General features: G+C 37.8%; 1 protein-coding gene across 1 annotated transcript; it reads left to right on the top strand.

Annotated features, from left to right (window-relative positions):
* The first annotated feature begins 1,996 nt into the window (after window positions 1-1,996).
* Window positions 1,997-3,495, top strand: LOC109215880. Its single transcript, XM_019379998.1, has 3 exons — window positions 1,997-2,283; window positions 2,393-3,282; window positions 3,444-3,495. Exons 1-2 carry the CDS (start codon window positions 2,034-2,036, stop codon window positions 2,659-2,661), a joined length of 519 nt encoding a protein of 172 aa, XP_019235543.1. The 5' UTR covers window positions 1,997-2,033; the 3' UTR covers window positions 2,662-3,282; window positions 3,444-3,495.
* Window positions 3,496-18,316: the final 14,821 nt, after the last annotated feature.

Genomic DNA, 18,316 nt, shown 5'->3' on the forward strand with positions numbered 1-18,316 from the left:
TCATTTCTTTTGTTTGATCTTTAGGTAAAAGGTTTAACCCTCACTGGAATTAGTAAAATAATCCCTTAATAAAAGTAATTTTTCAAGGGGCGTGCCAAGTGATCCCTTAATAATGGTAAAAATAGCACGGTATAGCCAGTTTTCGGACTGGTCAATCAAAAATAGCCTGCGTTTACCAAGTCAATCGAAAATAGCTACCGTTTTGCTGCAGTAGAGACCGGTCCAGCATAATAAACTGGAGTTCAGTGCACTTGTGTATGAACTCCAACATATTATGCTGGACCGATATACTTTGCTGGCTCCAGTATAATATACTGGAGACTGGAGCACTGGTGCTCCAAACTCCAATATATTATACTGGACCATTATACTTGCTGGAACTCCAGTATATTATGCTGGAGTTCTAGTGTACTTATGCTGGAACTCCATCATATTATGCTGGAATTCCAGCATACTATCCTGGAACTCCAGTATAATATGCTGGAGTTCAAGTATACTTATGCTGGAACTCCAGCATAATATACTGGAGTATTTTTCGAATTTTGATCAGTGTTTTCGCTCAGATTAATCTTTACATAAAAAGTGGCTAAATTTCGATTACTTTTGAAATTGGGCTATTTTTGAACGATCAGTTGTAAATCTGACTATTTTTAAAAATCTCCCCTTAATAATGTGCGTGTGGGCCGATTGAATACATGACATCTAAGTTAATTAGGGTATCTTGACTTTAGTGTCATTGACACATAATTACTGGTTTATGCAAGCACAAGAACGTTTACATATCTCGTCACTTGCGTAGGATTATCAGAATCTCTTCAAATTGTGTCATGGTAGAAGGACGACCCACAATAGTAATTGGGAATGGATAATGTTTGCTCAAAAGTTATTACATATCTTATGAGTATAAAAAAATACGAATAAATCACGGGAAAATCGTAGCAAACCGTAATAATCCGTTGGACCAAATGAAAGAAACGAAAATAAGTACTCAGGATTAGGGGGAGAAACATTAGAAGCCTTTATTGATAATATTGGTTTGGTCTGCCTCTCCATGAAGAGGTTCAAAGCCTTACAATGGTGTTCCTCTTGCCCATAATTTGGGTATCGTCGTCTCTTTTTTCTCTCTCAATCGTGGCCCAGAAGAAGCCCCCCTTTCTAGGGTTTCCCCTCTTGGTATTTATAGCTGTGAGCTTCGTGAGCTGGCAATAAGTGGCCGTGACCACGTTGGGATTTCGCCTTCATGGTGGCGGATAGGCCATGGCCTTGCTGATCGAACCAGATGCGGGTTGAATATCGTTAATTCTGAGTGGTCGTGTCACTAATTAATCATGAATTAGCTTAAGACGGGATTAGCCTCGTTAATTATCGTGGGGTCGGATTCTGACCCATACAGTTAGTCCCTTCGCTTATTGAGGTCGGGCCTTGGCCGAACTCGATGAGTGGATTCCATTGACTGTAGTTTGAGAAACTCGGATGGGGAGGTCGACTGTTGCTTCGGTCGAGGCCGAATTCTTTTTGGCGATGGCCCTTAGCCTTGTAGAGTATTAGTATCCTGTTATTGGGCTATCAAGTCATCGTTCGATCGAGGTCGAACTCTCCTCCTGGGCGAAGGCGCTTGACCTTTTAACTTACTTCGAGTGAGGTCGAGCTGTATTGTGCTCTGATCCTTACGTTTGTTTTGGGTGCATACCCGTCGACCATGGCGGACGGGTCGTATGTTGTGCGGCCGAGGGGAATGAGGGCACGCTTGATACGTGCTTGGCGGTGTCAAAAAATTTCTAGGGCGCAAGGAGCACCTCCTCGGCATCATAGGTCGTTATAACCATTTCGAGGGCGAGACGCTGACGGGTGATTGCAAGGCTGCTTTATGGAGCCTGTCATAATGACGCACATTCCTATGGAATCGAACCGGTGTGCGGTTGGTCATGTAGTTAATGGTGGCTGTTGGGGTGCATGAAGGCCACGTTGTGTCGCCTATAAAGTGAAGGCNTCATTTTCCTCCAGCAGGTGATTACCGAGAGGGGATAACGGGAATGGGAAGAGCACCATTAAGTGGTCCTGAAATTCCCAGTGGAACACAACACTTGGTTAATCCAGCAGAATCTGAAATGTTTCAAAATCAAAGTAATCGTTTTGATGGAAATCAACCAAATCCGTTTTCACCAGGGTCTTATGAAAAGGTTCCATTTGGACAATCTAGAAGTATGGAATCAGCTAGGAATAAAAGGTTGAAGGCGCCTATGGGAGAGCATTTAAGTCCTTTACCAGTGCCTCATGATCAAGGTGAGTTGGAATTTGATATTCAACAATTTCCATAATCATTTATATTTATCGGAAGAAAAATAATCAGTTTCCTAAATGATTACATTAAATAATGAACTTGTTGATGCAGCATCACGGCCACTTGACAAGCCACCTCGCGGATTAGTATATGATTCTGGATCAAAATTGGAGGTCAGTGCCTGGGTTCCACCTAACAGATTATTGCCACCATATCATCCTCCTGATTCGATGCATTTCAAGGACAGTGGAGAAAGAGAAGCACCACTTGGTCCTCATGATGATGATAGAAAAAGGGCAGGACCTGGGTTTTGTGTGCATCATATGGGTTATTTGTCTGCCCGAAATCCTGATGGGGAGGTCTGTTCTCTAGTCGTATAATCATACCATTCTGCCATACTATTTTCATAATTCATTCCACGTGGAAAATCGTCTAGCTAGGGAACTCTTCGTCAGACGATTTCTCATATGATTATTTTCGATAACATTCCACAGCGCGGATTTCGAAGTCACTCAGGTTTTGAAGATATTGGTGGCAGAGAGCCCCGCCAATTTATTGAAGGGCCTAAACCTTTAAATTTTCCTTCCAATGTAGCTGGTCGTTTATTCTCTGATGGTAGGTTCCAACCTTTGCCTGGCCACTCACATGGACTCGAGGTTGATGGTCATGGGGACTTGAGAGGTACCGAGCATACTACCTTTATTCGTCCTTACAACCACGTCCATAGTGGTGATATTTTTGGAAAAGACGCTCCGAATCATTTGCATCATCTTGAGCCTTTGGATCCTCAGAAATTACCAAGTCATTTACGTTTTGCTGAACCTGCTGGCTTTGGTACCTTTGCTGGCCGTGCTTATAGGGGGGAGTTGTCAGAGCCTGGTGATTTTCCTGGTTTTGGTGAACCAGTTGGACGCAACAAACCTGGTATACCACGGTTTGGGGAGCCTGGATTTAGGAGCAGGTATCCTGTCCCCGGATTTCCAAACGATGGACTTTATGCGGTAAGTGTTACATTATTAATTCTGTAATTTTCTTGTTCTTTTCCTTCCATTAGTATATTATTTCTTGAAAATTGAGCTTTATAGCCTGGCAATCTTGTGATGGTCATTATGTGCATGAAATGAGTAGTGTTTTATTAATTTTTTTAACTACAACTTCTGAGGGTGATATGGATTCCTTTGATAGACCAAGAAAGAGGAAGCCCGTGAGCATGGGCTGGTTGTATTGGTAAAAATTAAGTTCATATATATTGAATTTAATGAAAGATGGCGTGTCATGACACGTAGATTGGTCAAAGGGATGACGATCAGCAAAGAATAGTTAAAGAGGCACAGAATACAACAGGCACGAGCAGAGGTCCAAGAGACTCGGTACCCGCACCTCTTTATGTTCAAAAGTCAAGCTAAGAGAATGAACCTGACAACAAAAGCGGGAACAGATATAGTATTTAATAGGCATTAAATACTAAGAACGTTATAGAATCTGTATTGAATTACAATGATTGTAACGTAGCATTAAAACCCTTTAAATATCTATAATGGCCTTATTATGACAAAGGCAAAACGTATCAACTAGAAATAGCTATAAAAGGGACAACTTGATCATTTGTAAGGACACGAAATATCATCGAAATATACTGATTTACTTTGATCTCCTCTGTTCATCTTGTTATTAGCAAAATCAATTTCCTTTATTCATTTCATTTTTTGATTATTAGTAACCCGAGTTCTTTTAAAATAAAGCTTTGACCGAATTCCACTTTTTTGGTTAAACAAATTGGTTCCGTTACCGGAAATCTGATAATCTACTCTTTCTTAATCTAACCTTTTTTTGTTGCATCAACCATGTCAAACGTTAATGACAACAACCAAGGAAACCATCAACTGCAGGGGAATCCACAAGATGATCGTACCCCGACCCCTTCTCCACAAGGCTCCCCCTCGACGGTCTCGAGAAGGCACTCCTGATGGATCTCATTCAAATGCAAATGCTCAATTTGAAAACGATGAAGCTATCACTGAAGCTTTGCAAAAGCTAATCGCTCAACAGGTCAATAAAGCTCTTGAGACTTTTGTCAACCAGTTACCTGTTGCACCACCAACACCAACTCCAAATAACAACACTTTGGAGAACCCTCGTTCCGGACTTGCTATTTCAGGCAGTGGTGGAATCCCCAACGAGTCACGAGATGAATAGAACCAGGTAACCTAGTTAATTCCGATTTACAAAATTTAGTATTAACATTGCAGAAACAGCTCAAGGAGCAAAGTGACCGCATAGAGCAAATACCTGGAGTACCGCCTGCAATCAAAGGGATAGATATGGACAAGTATTCACAACAACCTTGGAAGCCAAGTGCTGCTCCCCTTCCAATTCCAAAGAAATTCAAAATGCCTGATATTCCAAAATACGATGGAACAACTGATCTATGAGACCACGTGACTGCATTCACAACTGGCGCAAAAGGTAATGACTTGACCAAACAAGAAACTGAATCAGTATTGGTCAAAAAATTCGGTGAAACACTCACTAAGTGAACATTAACATGGTATTCTCTTTTACCCAAAAATTCCATAAATTCTTTTGGTGAGCTTGCAGATTCATTTATCAAAGCACATTCGGGAGCTCAAAAAGCCGAAAAAATAATGGAAGATATTTTCAAAATCAAGCAAGGGGACTCATAGTTGCTTAGAGAGTTCGTGGATAGGTTCCAACGTGAAAGAATGACGCTACCACGTGTACTAGATAATTGGGCAGCTATAGGCTTCACCAGTAATTTGAATGAAAAAAGCTCAGAAGCCACGAGGCGACTCAAGAAAAGTCTTCGTGAATTCCCAGCAACGACATGGAATGACGTTTACAACAGGTATAGCACAAAGCTAAGGATAGAAGAAGATATTATCTCACGGTCTCAAAAAGAGGAAAAGGCGAGTTCGAGACGGGCGGAAACCGAGAAAAGGTCCGGTAAAAATAGATATGAACCATATATGGGCCCAGCGGGAAAAGATTCACGATCAAAACAGGACAATTAAAGGTACGATCATAGATCGAGGAATAGAGAATCGGGTTCATCATCAAGGTTTGGGAATGATCGAAACACGCGAGAGACGCGGGATGATGATAGAAACTTGAAGGCAAGATTTGGTGGTTATAATTTTAATGTAAGCACTTCCGAGCTCGTAGCTGTTTTAAGAAGCATGGGTGATAAGGTACGGTGGCCAAAAGAAATGAGATCAAATCCAAACAGGCGCAATCCTGATCACTGGTGCAAATTTCACAACGATCATGGTCATAAAACGGCAGATTCTAGATTGCTACAAGGTGAAGTTGATCATCTATTGAAACAAGGGTATCTCACAGAATTATTCAGTGAGAAAGGTAAGCAAGCATACATGAAGAATAGGCAGGAGCCTCCTAAACCGCCTTCTCCCAAAAGGACCGTTAATGTTATAAGCGGAGGTGAAGAAATTAATGGTGTGACGTACACAGCAGCCAATAAAGTTTCAAAAGTCACAATTACCCACGGGAAGCGGGTTCGACATGTTTTAGAGGAAGAAAGTATTACATTTGATGATGCAGATGCGGATGGCGTGTTAATTCCACATAACGATGCACTGGTAATATCTCTACTTATACACGATACTAATGTGAAACGAGTTTTGATTGATCCAGGTAGTTCCGTGAACATTATCTTGTTAAGAGTACTGCATGAGATGCAAGCTGAAAATAAGCTAGTACCAAAGGTGCATACCTTGTCTGGATTCGACAACTCAAGCGTTGTGACAAAAGGGGAGGTAACGCTTACTACATTCGCAGAAAGGGTTGTCAAGGATACAAAATTTCAGGTGGTAGAGTTGGAAATAGCTTAATTCTCGGGAGACCATGGATCCACGAGATGGATGTCGTTCCGTCTACCTTGCATCAAGTTATCAAGTTTCCATCACCATGGGGAATATGTCAAATTCATGGGGATCAACAAACATCCAGATGCATCAACTCTGTAGCAGATTCAAATATGAGAAACGAAGACAAATAGCAATTACAACATCTAGTTGAGGATACCACAATACAAACCCCAACTGAACAAGGGCGAACAGATGTGGACTCACGACCCGATTCCATTCAAGAACCAGAAGAAAATGAAAATATCAAAACAACGATTGAGGAACTGGAGGCTGTGGAGTTATTTACACAATGGCCAGAAAGGAAAATCTACGTTGGGGCTAACCTGAGCCGCGATATGAAAGGTAAGTTGATTGAATTTTTAAAAACTAACGTGGATTGTTTTGCCTGGTCCCATTCTGATATGACAGGGATTCCACCGGAAGTAATGACTCACAAGTTAAATGAAGACCCATCATATCAACCCATCAAACAAAAGAAAAGAAAGCATGGGACTTTCAAGAATCAGGTAACTAAAGATGAGGTTCAAAAACTATTAAAAATTGGGTCTATCCGCGAGGTAAAGTATCCTAATTGGTTAGCTAATACTGTTGTGGTGCCGAAAAAGAATGGCAAATGGCGAGTTTGTGTAGATTATACAGACCTTAATAAATCATGTCCTAAAGATTCTTTTTCATTACCACATATCGACCAATTAATCGATGCCACTGCAGGACATGAATTGTTAAGCTTTTTAGATGCATATTCAGGGTATAACCAGATCAAGATGGATCCCTTAGATGAAGAAAAAATTTCATTTATAACAGACAGGGGGACTTACTGTAATAAAGTAATGCCCTTTGGTCTCAAAAACGCTGGTGCCACATACCAGAGATTGGTTACCAAAATGTTTCAAGAACATTTGGGAAAAACTATGGAAGTCTATATAAATGATATGCTTGTCAAATCTCAACAATCAAGAGATCATATATCCCATTTAACTGATACATTTCAGATTTTACGAAAATTCAATATGAAACTAAATCCCGAGAAATGTGCATTTGGTGTTTCTTCAGGTAAGTTTTTGGGTTTTCTTGTTTCTAACCGTGGTATTGAAGTAAATCCCGCGCAGATTAAAGCCATTGAAGAAATTCCAGACAAGCTTACAAATAAGAAAGACGTGCAAAGACTAACGGGAAGAATTGCAGCTTTGGGAAGATTTATTTCCAAATCATTAGAAAAATGTTTTAAATTCTTTTCAGCCCTTAAAAAGCAAGATCAGTTCGAATGGACTGAGGATTGTCAACAAGCACTCAAAAACCTGAAGATATACCTTTCAAATCCACCATTGCTTGCAAAACCAAAGGTTGGGGAAAGATTGCTCATCTATCTGGATGTATCAGAAGTAGCGGTGAGTGCTGTTCTAGTTCGTGAAGACCAAGGTAAGCAATCTCCAATTTATTATGTTGGCAAATCATTATTAGATGCGGAGACGTGGTACCCTCAATTAGACTAGCTTGCACTTGCATTAATCATGGCGTCTAGAAAACTAAGGCCTTATTTTCAATGCCACCCTATCTCAGTAATAACTGCTTATCCATTGCGCAATATATTACAAAAGCATGAGTTATCAGGTAGGTTAGCCAAATGGTCTATAGAATTAGGTGAATATGACATCACGTACCAGCCCAGAACCGCAATAAAATCTCAGGTGCTAGCTGATTTTAGCCATGGGATGCAATTAGAAGCTGAAAAAGAACTAAAAGTGTTTAACGNGGGGCTTCGTTCTTCGTTGTTTTGGTACTATCTGAGATCGGCGAGAGAGAGAGAGGACTTAGATCTTGATTTGAGATCTTCGAGTTCCTCCTCGAGCTTGGCGTTTCTTTCCTTTTGGTCCAGGGAAGAACTACGCGATTTTGCTAGGAAATCCCCACAGACGGTGCCAAATTGTTTGCTCAAAAGTTATTACATATCTTATGAGTATAAAACAATACGAATAAATCACGGGAAAATCATAGCAAACCGTAATAATCCGTTGGACCAAATGAAAGAAACGAAAATAAGTACTCAGGATTAGGGGGAGAAACATTAGAAGCCTTTATTGATAATATTGGTTTGGTCTGCCTCTCCATGAAGAGGTTCAGAGCCTTACAATGGTGTTCCTCTTGCCCATAATTTGGGTATCGTTGTCTCTTTTTTCTCTCTCAATCGTGGCCCAGAAGAAGCCCCCCTTTCTAGGGTTTCCCCTCTTGGTATTTACAGCTGTGAGCTTCGTGAGCTGGCAATAAGTGGCCGTGATCACGTTGGTATTTCGCCTTCATGGTGGCGGATAGGCCATGGCCTTGCTGATCGAACCAGATGCGGGTTGAATATCGTTAATTCTGAGTGGTCGTGCCACTAATTAATCATGAATTAGCTTAAGACAGGATTAGCCTCGTTAATTATCGTGGGGTCGGATTCTGACCCATACAGATAATGTATCAGATATTGATGTGATGTTTGATGGTAATTCTGTAGCAGAGTCAAACTAATTTTTGATTTGTGGATAGCTTATTCCATGCAATAAGGAATAATTATCGGCCAAAACTTGAGTGATAATTCCAGAAATTTTTAGGGAGTGGAGTGTACATGGACCGGGTTAGTTCGGCTTTCATCAATATCAAACCAAACCAACTATATCGTTTTGAATTGGTTCGGTTTTGTCATTTTTTTTTGCGTTTTTTGTTATTAAATATTATTTCAATCTTACTTTGTTAAATATTTTATAAGTAAATCTATGTTTAGTAAATATTTTGAAAATTGACAAACATGTTAATAATTAAAATATTTTAATGGCATAATTTACTTAGGCCTCATTTGTTTTTTTTATGATTAAGACGTCTGAATCTGAATACACATCTGAATATCAAGATGTGTATTAAGATTAAGACATTTGAATCCGAATACACATCTAAATATATTAAGATGTGTATTAACATTTGAATAGAAATAATTAAGACTGTTTGATTTTTAACATCTGAATGTATAAAATTTATCTTTATTTGAAAATTAATAAACATAAAATTCAAATGAAATACTAACTAATCTAATATGCCATCAATAAAATATACAGTTTTTAAAAATATGATAGTTGTTGGTGGGGATGGCTAATGGGTGAATGCCGACTAGAGGCGGTGGTTGGTGGTAGTTTTGGTTGATGGTGGTGGTTCATGCTAGTAGCTAGTAGTGATTGGTAGTGGTGGCGATTATGATTGAGGATGGTGGTGGTGGGTGGTTATAGTTAGTAATGTCGGGTGGTGGTAGTAGTTGTGATTGAGGAAGGTGGTGGGTGGGTGGTGGTAGGTTATATTGATGGGTTGTGCCGATTGTGGTTGTTGATGGTGATGGGGTGGTCAGTTATGGTAGTTGAGGCGGATGAGTGTTGATTGTGGGTGAGAATGATGGTGGTCGGAGTGGTGGGGATAGTAGGTAGTAATGGTCGATAATGGAGGCTATGATTAAGGATGATGGTGGCATGGTGGTGGCGGAGGTGTTGGTGGTGGAGGGGGTGATGGTGGTGGTGGTGATGGTTGAGTATGGTGGTGGTGGTGGCATGGTGGTAGCTGATAATAGTAGGCGGTGGCGGCAGTTAATAATGAATATATGATAGCATCTTGATGAAATTAAGTCTCTGTTATAGATCTTAATCATACAGACCTATTCAGACCCATTAAGTGGTTGTGAAGTAAAAAAAAGGCGAAATACATAAACGGCCCCTTCAAGTTGTCCTCAACGATCAGACAAACACCTCAACTGAGCCGATTTTCAATTAGACACCTCAAGCCTTCATAAAGTAAATCAACTAAACACATCATGCTGACATGGCATATTGTGTGTTTCTCAATCCAATTTCAGCGCGTGAATGACTTAAATTACTAACTAATATTTACCCCAACCCCCACACTACTAGTCCATCAAACAGCCAACCCAAAATGTCACTCCGGCCACTGTACCACCCAGCAAACAATTCACCGTCCACCGGCGAAAAGGCAATCAGCCATCTTTTGAGAGACCAATGTAACTTTGTAAAAGAGTAGCTAAATTGCTCATGTAGAGAAGAAGTTGGGCGCGAGGGATGTTGTGGTCATTAGCAACGTCGGCGAGGGATATGGTGAAAGTAGCGGTGGTTAGGAGAAGAATAAAGAAGATGTAGTCAATAATGGAGAGAGGAGTGGCGGGGATGAAAGGTCTTGGGTTGTTGTAGAATCTGGTTTTTGAGCAAACCCCCATGTTGGGGCTGATGGAGGAAGATGACAGGACTGTTGGGCGGCGGTTTCGACCATTTGAGAAAAACACGATTTTGGTTAATGCTCAATGAAGGAAAGGGATCTGAAGGAGATGGAAAAAAAAATAAAGAAAAAGGGTGTGAAAATGAAAATGGTGAAGGAGAAAAAGAGGAAATCGGAGAGGAGGAGGAGGACAGGCGGTGGTTCTAGGAATTCTTGTTTCTTTCTTCTTTTAGTTATCATTTCTCTTTTTGGGTTAAATATTAGGTGGAAAATTTTTTAATTAAAATTACACGTGGCATTTTCCCATTCATTCATTTGATATAAATCCGAGAGTGTATTTCACGCGAGGTGGGCTGACAAGGTCGGGTGTTTAGTTGACTTACTTTATGAAGGCTTGAGGTATCTAATTAAAAATAGGCTCAGTTGAGGTGTTTGTCTGATCGTTGAGGACAACTTGAAGGGGCCGTTTATGTATTTCGCCTTTAAAAAACAAACACACTTAATGATTAAGATCTGAATAATTAAGATTCAGACTTTAAAAACAAACGCACTTAATGTCTGAGATCTGAATGATTAAGATTCAGACCTCCATTAAGTGCAAACAAATGAGGCCTTAGTAACACATGGTAGTTATTTTTTTAGTCGTCTGACAATATTTTTTCGTTGATATACACTTTCAAGGTTAACCGAATTTAGTAATTAAACATAAAAGTTAATATGATATCTAAATAATAATAGTAATCACTTCAAATTCGAAAAGATATAAGAATTTAATAGATCTTGACATATAAATATGGAAGAACAAAGAGATTGACGCATTTCAGTAACACTTGATAAAATAGTGATCATACAACCCACTATTTAAGGTAAATAAATATGGAGCACTTATATTCTATTAAATACTATATCCCGTAAGAGAATCCCAAATATTTCTAGACATTTTTAAAGAAAATTCTGTATAAAATCTTTAAAGTATATATAAAAATTATATATTTATATCGAATTTTTTTACTCAACACCAATCAAACCGAACCGAACCTTGTCGGATTTTTTTATCGGTTTGGTTTGACTTTTCGGTTTGATACGGTTTTTCGGTTCGATTTGTACAGCCTAGGAGTAGTTGTTCGTTTTGTCTAGTGTGTGGAAAATTACGAAATATGGAAAAAATGGTATGCCCCATGTACCATGGAATTCATAAGTCTATTATTTGGATTAAATAATTCAGATTACCAAACTTATTCTTTTAACATTGGACAAGTTTAAAATGAAAAAATTAAAGGACTTTCCATATCTTATGTTCTCATCGTTATTACTTATTAATGCTACTCTGTCAACTATTAAAATCTGATAAAGTAAATTAAAACAAATAGAAAAGACTAAAATACTATAATACAAATAGGCTCTAACTTTCGTTCTTTTATTACACAAGCAGGCATTCCACGTTATACTGCAGTTAGTGGCGGATGCAACCCTTAAGTAACGGGTTTCAATCTCAATCCGACATTTCTGATGCGGAGTGGATATATATGTAAAAAAATTCTAAAATTCAATAAATATTTAAATATAATTTTAAAAGTACAATGAGTTAACCGCTAAAAATATTATCCTAATTAAATTCGTCTCCAAACAACAGTGGTACTTAAAACACATTTATTTCTTCAATTGAAATTAGGAGTATGTGAAATTGTACTACTATATGTTTATTTTAACTTGTCAAATAACACAAGTGGCATAAACAATTTAATTTCTCTAGGTACCCACCACGAATCAGATTCATTAAATCAAAGAAGGATAAAACAAACAAGTGGATAACTCAAAATTTGGAGTTAGATATATAAACTTTTTAAATCGACTTTAGATGGTTTTTTCTGAAAAGTCGTCTCAAAATGGTGGACATATTACATCCTTACATAAAAGTTGTCATATTCAGTATGAGTTAGGTGAAGAATTTTGAACGCGGTTGTGCTTGAAATAGTTGAACCCAATGATTTTGCATGAATTTGAAACAATCAGCTTTGGCCTATATATAACTGATTCAACGTTGACTCGGGGAAAGAAATTCACGGGATTTGTCCTCTTGTCTGCTACTACTAAAAGCTTATAGTACAGTTGTGTATTGTTATAGTAGTGAGTTTAGTTAGAATCAAAGAATGCAGCGGAGTAAAATTCTAATAAGAGATCGATATTTAAAATTATGTTATAGGTTGCCATAATTAAGATTAGAATCTACAAAATCGAACTAATTTTAACTTAAGTAGCATTAAATACACATGACTTCACACCATAACAAAAAATGGCTCATATTTTTAAGTTTTATCCGACCTAGCCCACATTGTACATATTTTGAAAGCACTAGCAAATTCAAAATATGTGTTCTTACAACCATTGTTTCTAACATCTATGGAGTTAAATTTGTGTTCTCACAACCATTGCTTTCACTCTATCTTCTTCTCACATCTTCTACATATGATTCAAGGGACCGTATATTTTCTGCTTCTATTCTTGTGTCACTTGATTGCAATGTAAGAAAATTGAAGAGTAGAAGTCCACCATTGAAGACCATTCAAAGCTTTGCTTTCGAAAATGGGTATTTTTGAGTTTGTTAGCTGTTTGGATTGGGTGTTATTCCAATTGATTAAAGGAGTTCAAAATTTAAATTTGAAGTGATTTGGAGTAGATTTGAGCAAGATTTGAGTTAAATTTCAGAAAAGATAGCTTGGAAGAAGACGAAGTCAGTTTTTGTATAACTATGTATAATCTTGTATAATAGCGTATATGAGTGTAGAAACACACATTATACACTATTATACACTTTTATACACCTTTATACAAGCGTCTGTAGATGAACTCTTCCACGATTTTCAGTTGCAATTCTTGTTCAAAACCAATCCAAATCTCCATTAAATGACTTCAAATTTTATATACAACCTCCTTATACTATTTCTAACAAGTCTAAATAACACCCACTCCAAATTTCTCACAAAATCAAATTCGAAATTTAAACCCACATATTTAAGCTTGTTAAAAATCAAATTTTCACTACCCAAATGAATTTGGTTTGTTGAACTAATATGAGTCATAGTTACTGATTCGAAAATTAACTTAAAAGCTTGAGGAATCTTTTTTAAAAATTAAATAGTAATTTTGAGAACCCATTTGAGTTGGATGTTGAATCTTAGCCTATTATTTTTGGGCTAGTTGGTTGTAAATTGAAATATGGGCTATAAAATTAAAAAGTAGGGAGCCCAGTTGTTCTAATGTGAAATTTTCCCATTTCTTTTTACCTATATGGATAGTATAATTCTCCAATGAAATAATAATTCAATTTAGGCCTCATTTGTTATTTTTAAAATTAAGACGTCCGAATCTGAATACACGTCTGAATATCAAGATGTGTGTTGAGATTAAGATATCTGAATCTGAATACTCATCCGGATGTCAAAGATGTGTATTAAGATCTGAATACTAAATGATTAAGGCTGTTTGATTTTTAACATCTGAATATATAAAATTACCTTTATTTGAAAATTAATAAAACATAAAATTCAAATAAAATACTAATTAATCTAATATTCCATCAATAAAATACATAGTATTTTAAAATATGATAATTGCTGGTGGTGATAACTAATGATGGTGCTTGTGAATGCCGACTAAAAGTGGTGGTTGGTGGTAGATTTGGTTGATGGTGGTAGTTTAGGGTAGTAGCCAGTGGTGATTGGTAGTGACAACTATTATGATTGAGGATGATGATGGTGGGTGGTGATAGTTAATAATAGAGAGTGGTGGTGGTGGAAGTTGTGATTGAGGAAGATGGCGGTAGTTTATAGGATAGGCAGCGCCAGTTATGGTTGTTGGTGGTGATGAGGTGGTTAGTTATGGTAATTGAGGTGGGTGAGTGTTGGTTGTTGTTGAGAATGAAGGTGGTGGGGACAGTGGGTGGTGGTAATCGACAATGGTGGCGGCTATGATTGAGGACGATGGTGATCGTGATTGAGTATGGGTGTGGTGGGTGGCATGGTGTGATAATGTTAGACGGTGGCGGCAGTTAATAATAAATATGATGATAGCATCTTAATGAAATTAAGTCTCTATTATAGATCTTAATCATATAGACCTATTCAAATCCATTAAGTGACTGTGAAGTAAAAAAAACAAACAAACTTAACGATTAAGATCCGACTAATTAAAATTCAGACTTTAAAAATAAACGCACTTAATATCTGAGATTTGAATGATTAAAATTCAGACCTCCGTTAAGTGCAAACAAAAGAGGCGTCAATCCCCTTTGGACCACGTAACTTCGATCCGGCTTACTAGATTTCATTCCATTTATTACGATTTTCCTTTTGATTATTTCACTTCTATTTATTTTGATTAATTTGCAGATATACCCTTGCTTTTCAATTAATAAATGTGTAGCATTTTCAATTTTATATAGGAGTTTTAAGTGTAAATTTTAAGAATATTTAGCATAATTACGTACGTAGTCGTTCATTGTAAGACTTAGAACAACTTGAAAAGCTGTTATTGCAAGTACTAGAGAATGAAACTAAAGCCTTGGTCCTGAAATTATCCTTCCTTGAGTCTCTGCAAACGCAACCGCGTTGAAAGCGCTTTAAATTTCTTTTTTGATGAAGAAGACAAAGGAAGTGTACCATTAATGGAAGACTTTTGAAAAGCTGCCATGTAAATGAGGTAATGCCAAATTAAAAAATTGAATGTACCTACTTATATTTTGAGTTATCCATTTGTTTGTTTTCCCTTCCCTTTTTCGGTTTAATGAAGGTAAATGCATGATGTTGCTTTACCTAAACTTTAAGTTGGAGCGGATTTGCGTTATCTTTGTTTCCTTTGTTTTCTCTACAAACCGCGGCGCGTTGTAAGACACTTATATTATTTTAATATAATGTGATATTATCCGCATTTAGTCAAACTCGCGCATTTTATTTTCAGAAGGCCTCAAACCATCGAGAGAACTTTATTCCTTATATGTAGGCTCTTAATCTTTTCAGCTATTAAGGTGAGACTTTGTTCGCACGCCCAATAATCTCCTCTTGAACTAAGTTTCATGTGGACCATTACCACGATTCATGGGTCTCCCACCTTGCCCATTACCATGATCCACGGGTCGATTTTCGAGATTCACTATGTGCTACCCACATTGTCACAATATTATGGCAACCATAGCCCGCAACTAGCTTCTTTTTGTGTGCGCGTCTCCAAGCTCGTCAGGGTAAGTGATCACGCCCAACTCTAGTCCTAAAAAGGATAAGTGATCACTGCAAATATAATCCGAGCAAAAAGTCCGGAGTCGAATCTCACCGAGAACCAAGGTTTAACGACAATGGTTGACTATTACTAAGAAGACAAGTTTGAACAATTGCTAAGTTATAATTATTAAGATTCTTATATCTAATTAACTAACAAACTAAAGTAGTATATTAACAACTAAAGAAACTACGGGTAGGAGAAAAGATTAAGGAGGTCTAGAGTTATGATTTTTCCAGTTGTTGGAATCACTCCCGCTATGTCTTCTATCATTTCTCCTAAGTATTTTCTACCGATCGTGAGTACTTCGGATATCGTAATTCTCTCTCGAGCAACTACCACAATTTACTAGGCATATTCTCTCGAACTACGCTAGCTGGCACTAATTCACCGCTCACTATGATTGCACCAAGGTTTCGTTATCTCTAATTCCGCCTTTAAACCCTACGTATTGATCTCTCACATACATTAGGAGTGATGTTGTTCAACAACTACCTAAATATGTACCCTCTCTCAAGCAATACACACTAAATAGGCATAGTCAATTAATGGTCATTCAATCAACAGCAGTAAATACGTAGTTGAACGAGTAGAGAAATTTAACGGTTCAATTATATAAAAATATAACGAGAATTTATCTTACAAAATGTTCCCATCAAAATCCTAGATAACTAATTAGCTATTCATAATAGTATGCAAAACTACAATACTAGAATAACCAATAATTAAAATAGGAAGAATTCTCCTCCTTGCTCCTAGCGTGTTCTTACCTACTTGGGTCGAATCCCTTCTCTAAAAACGTGCTCCCTATAATGTCTCTATATATTGTCTCCTTATCTAAAAAATAACTTTAAGGGGTATGTATAGTGTAGGGGCCAAATTTTACATGTCCAAAACTAATGAGGAGTTAAAATTTTCTCGGATTGCATCGTTGGCGCCTTGCACTGTCTATGGCACTGTCGTTTTGGCGCAAGGCGCTGTCTGGGGCGCCAATGATAGTGCCCTGGACAATGCCTTGCACTGTCTATGGCACTGTTGTTTCGGCGCAAGGCACTATCCGGGGCATTGTTGTTTCGTCGCCTTGCACTTCTTCTTTATTGCTCCATTTTGTAGCTCAGAGGTACCATTCCGTGCAACTTTTCTTCAATTCACGTCCAAGTATTCCTACATATGAAATAAGCTCTATTAAGCGCAATTGTCGCATAAATTAGTATCCGAACAACGAGCGAGTAGGGTAAATAATGTTAAAATATATGAAATTATCTCACGACATCAATACCCCACACTTAAATATTGCTCGCCCTCGAGTCAACCAACTAAACACTTCATCATCAAGGACCCAACAAGCCACACATTTACAACACACTACACCTATGACCATTGTTGATAGCAACAATTAAGCTCTAGCATATGTTGTCAAAATACACTTCCCATACTTATGCTCAATTTCAAAACATCCAATACAGGAACAACATGATTATAACAATCCTAGCCTCGAAAACTAACTCAATGTCACAATGCACACGAGGCTTGAATACGTAATCTTACAGAGAGGTCTAATAACATTACCTATTCTTTGTGAGACCATGTGCCCTCACAATAAAACAAAGAGTAAAGAGACCACACATCCAAAATCACATGATCGAATATAGTTTATGTACTCACACATATGAAGAAAAATTGCTCACTCTCTCATAGAAGTCATATGCGCGCAAAAGGTACTATAGGCTTGCCCATTATGTAAACCTCTACTAATGTAGGCCCGTTCAGCCCGAAATCAACTAGAACTTTATTATGGTTGTAATGCGGGCTAAGAGACGGGTAGGATATATTTAGGATATAGTGGCTAACCCTCCTAAGCAATTTAACACATCACGTATTCACTTTAAGTGCAAAATGCCTTCAATCCACTTCAATCATCACAAGATAGCTCACCCCAAAATACCTTCCCTTCTTCTTTAAGCACTACTTCATATCACATCCACTAGCAAAAAAAAAGAACCTTTATTTTTATTTCTATTTATTTTTGCCTTGCTGCTAGAGGAGTTTTATCAAAATACAATTGCACATTTATTCCTTCTATTGGTTCCACTCAAAAGCTACCCCAAATTTCCTCATTACTTACTTCTAGCGATCTCTTTACAATTCAAGTGCTTTAAGAGGTATAAGGATCAAAATGATTCAATTAAGAACAAATGATAGGCTTGTAATGCGGGTGCCAAAAGAAAGGCTTATAGGCTCAAAAGGGAAACTAGGGATGATATTATTTACTGATAAGCAACAAAACTCAAAAAGATGAAATCCTAACATCACTTTTCAAACCGAGCAACCCTTAGGATTTCGCTTTAAATTCACATTCCGGGCAAGTTCTAGACTCAAATGCAATAACATGGACTATGCAAAGAACTCACTTCGCACATGGCACATGACTCCCTTAGGACAGTTTCAATTCGGACTCTCAATCAAACAAGTATTCACAAAGCCAAGAGATATATTAAGCATAAAACATAAAGTGAACACAAGTAAAGCAACCTCGACATAGGAGTTATACCACATGCTATTCATTTTACCAAGGCATCATCATATATTTAAGGCTAAGGGAAGGTGCAACCAA

The sequence above is a fragment of the Nicotiana attenuata genome, unplaced genomic scaffold, assembly GCF_001879085.1.
Source record: "Nicotiana attenuata strain UT unplaced genomic scaffold, NIATTr2, whole genome shotgun sequence".
Lineage (NCBI taxonomy): Eukaryota > Viridiplantae > Streptophyta > Magnoliopsida > Solanales > Solanaceae > Nicotiana > Nicotiana attenuata.

Excerpts from the sequence above, each read along its gene's own strand:
- LOC109215880 (XM_019379998.1), top strand. The coding sequence starts at position 2,034 with ATGGGAAGAGCACCATTAAGTGGTCCTGAAATTCCCAGTGGAACACAA. Across the intron at positions 2,284-2,392 it reads ACCAGTGCCTCATGATCAAG|CATCACGGCCACTTGACAAG; the intron begins GTGAGTTGGAAT and ends TTGTTGATGCAG.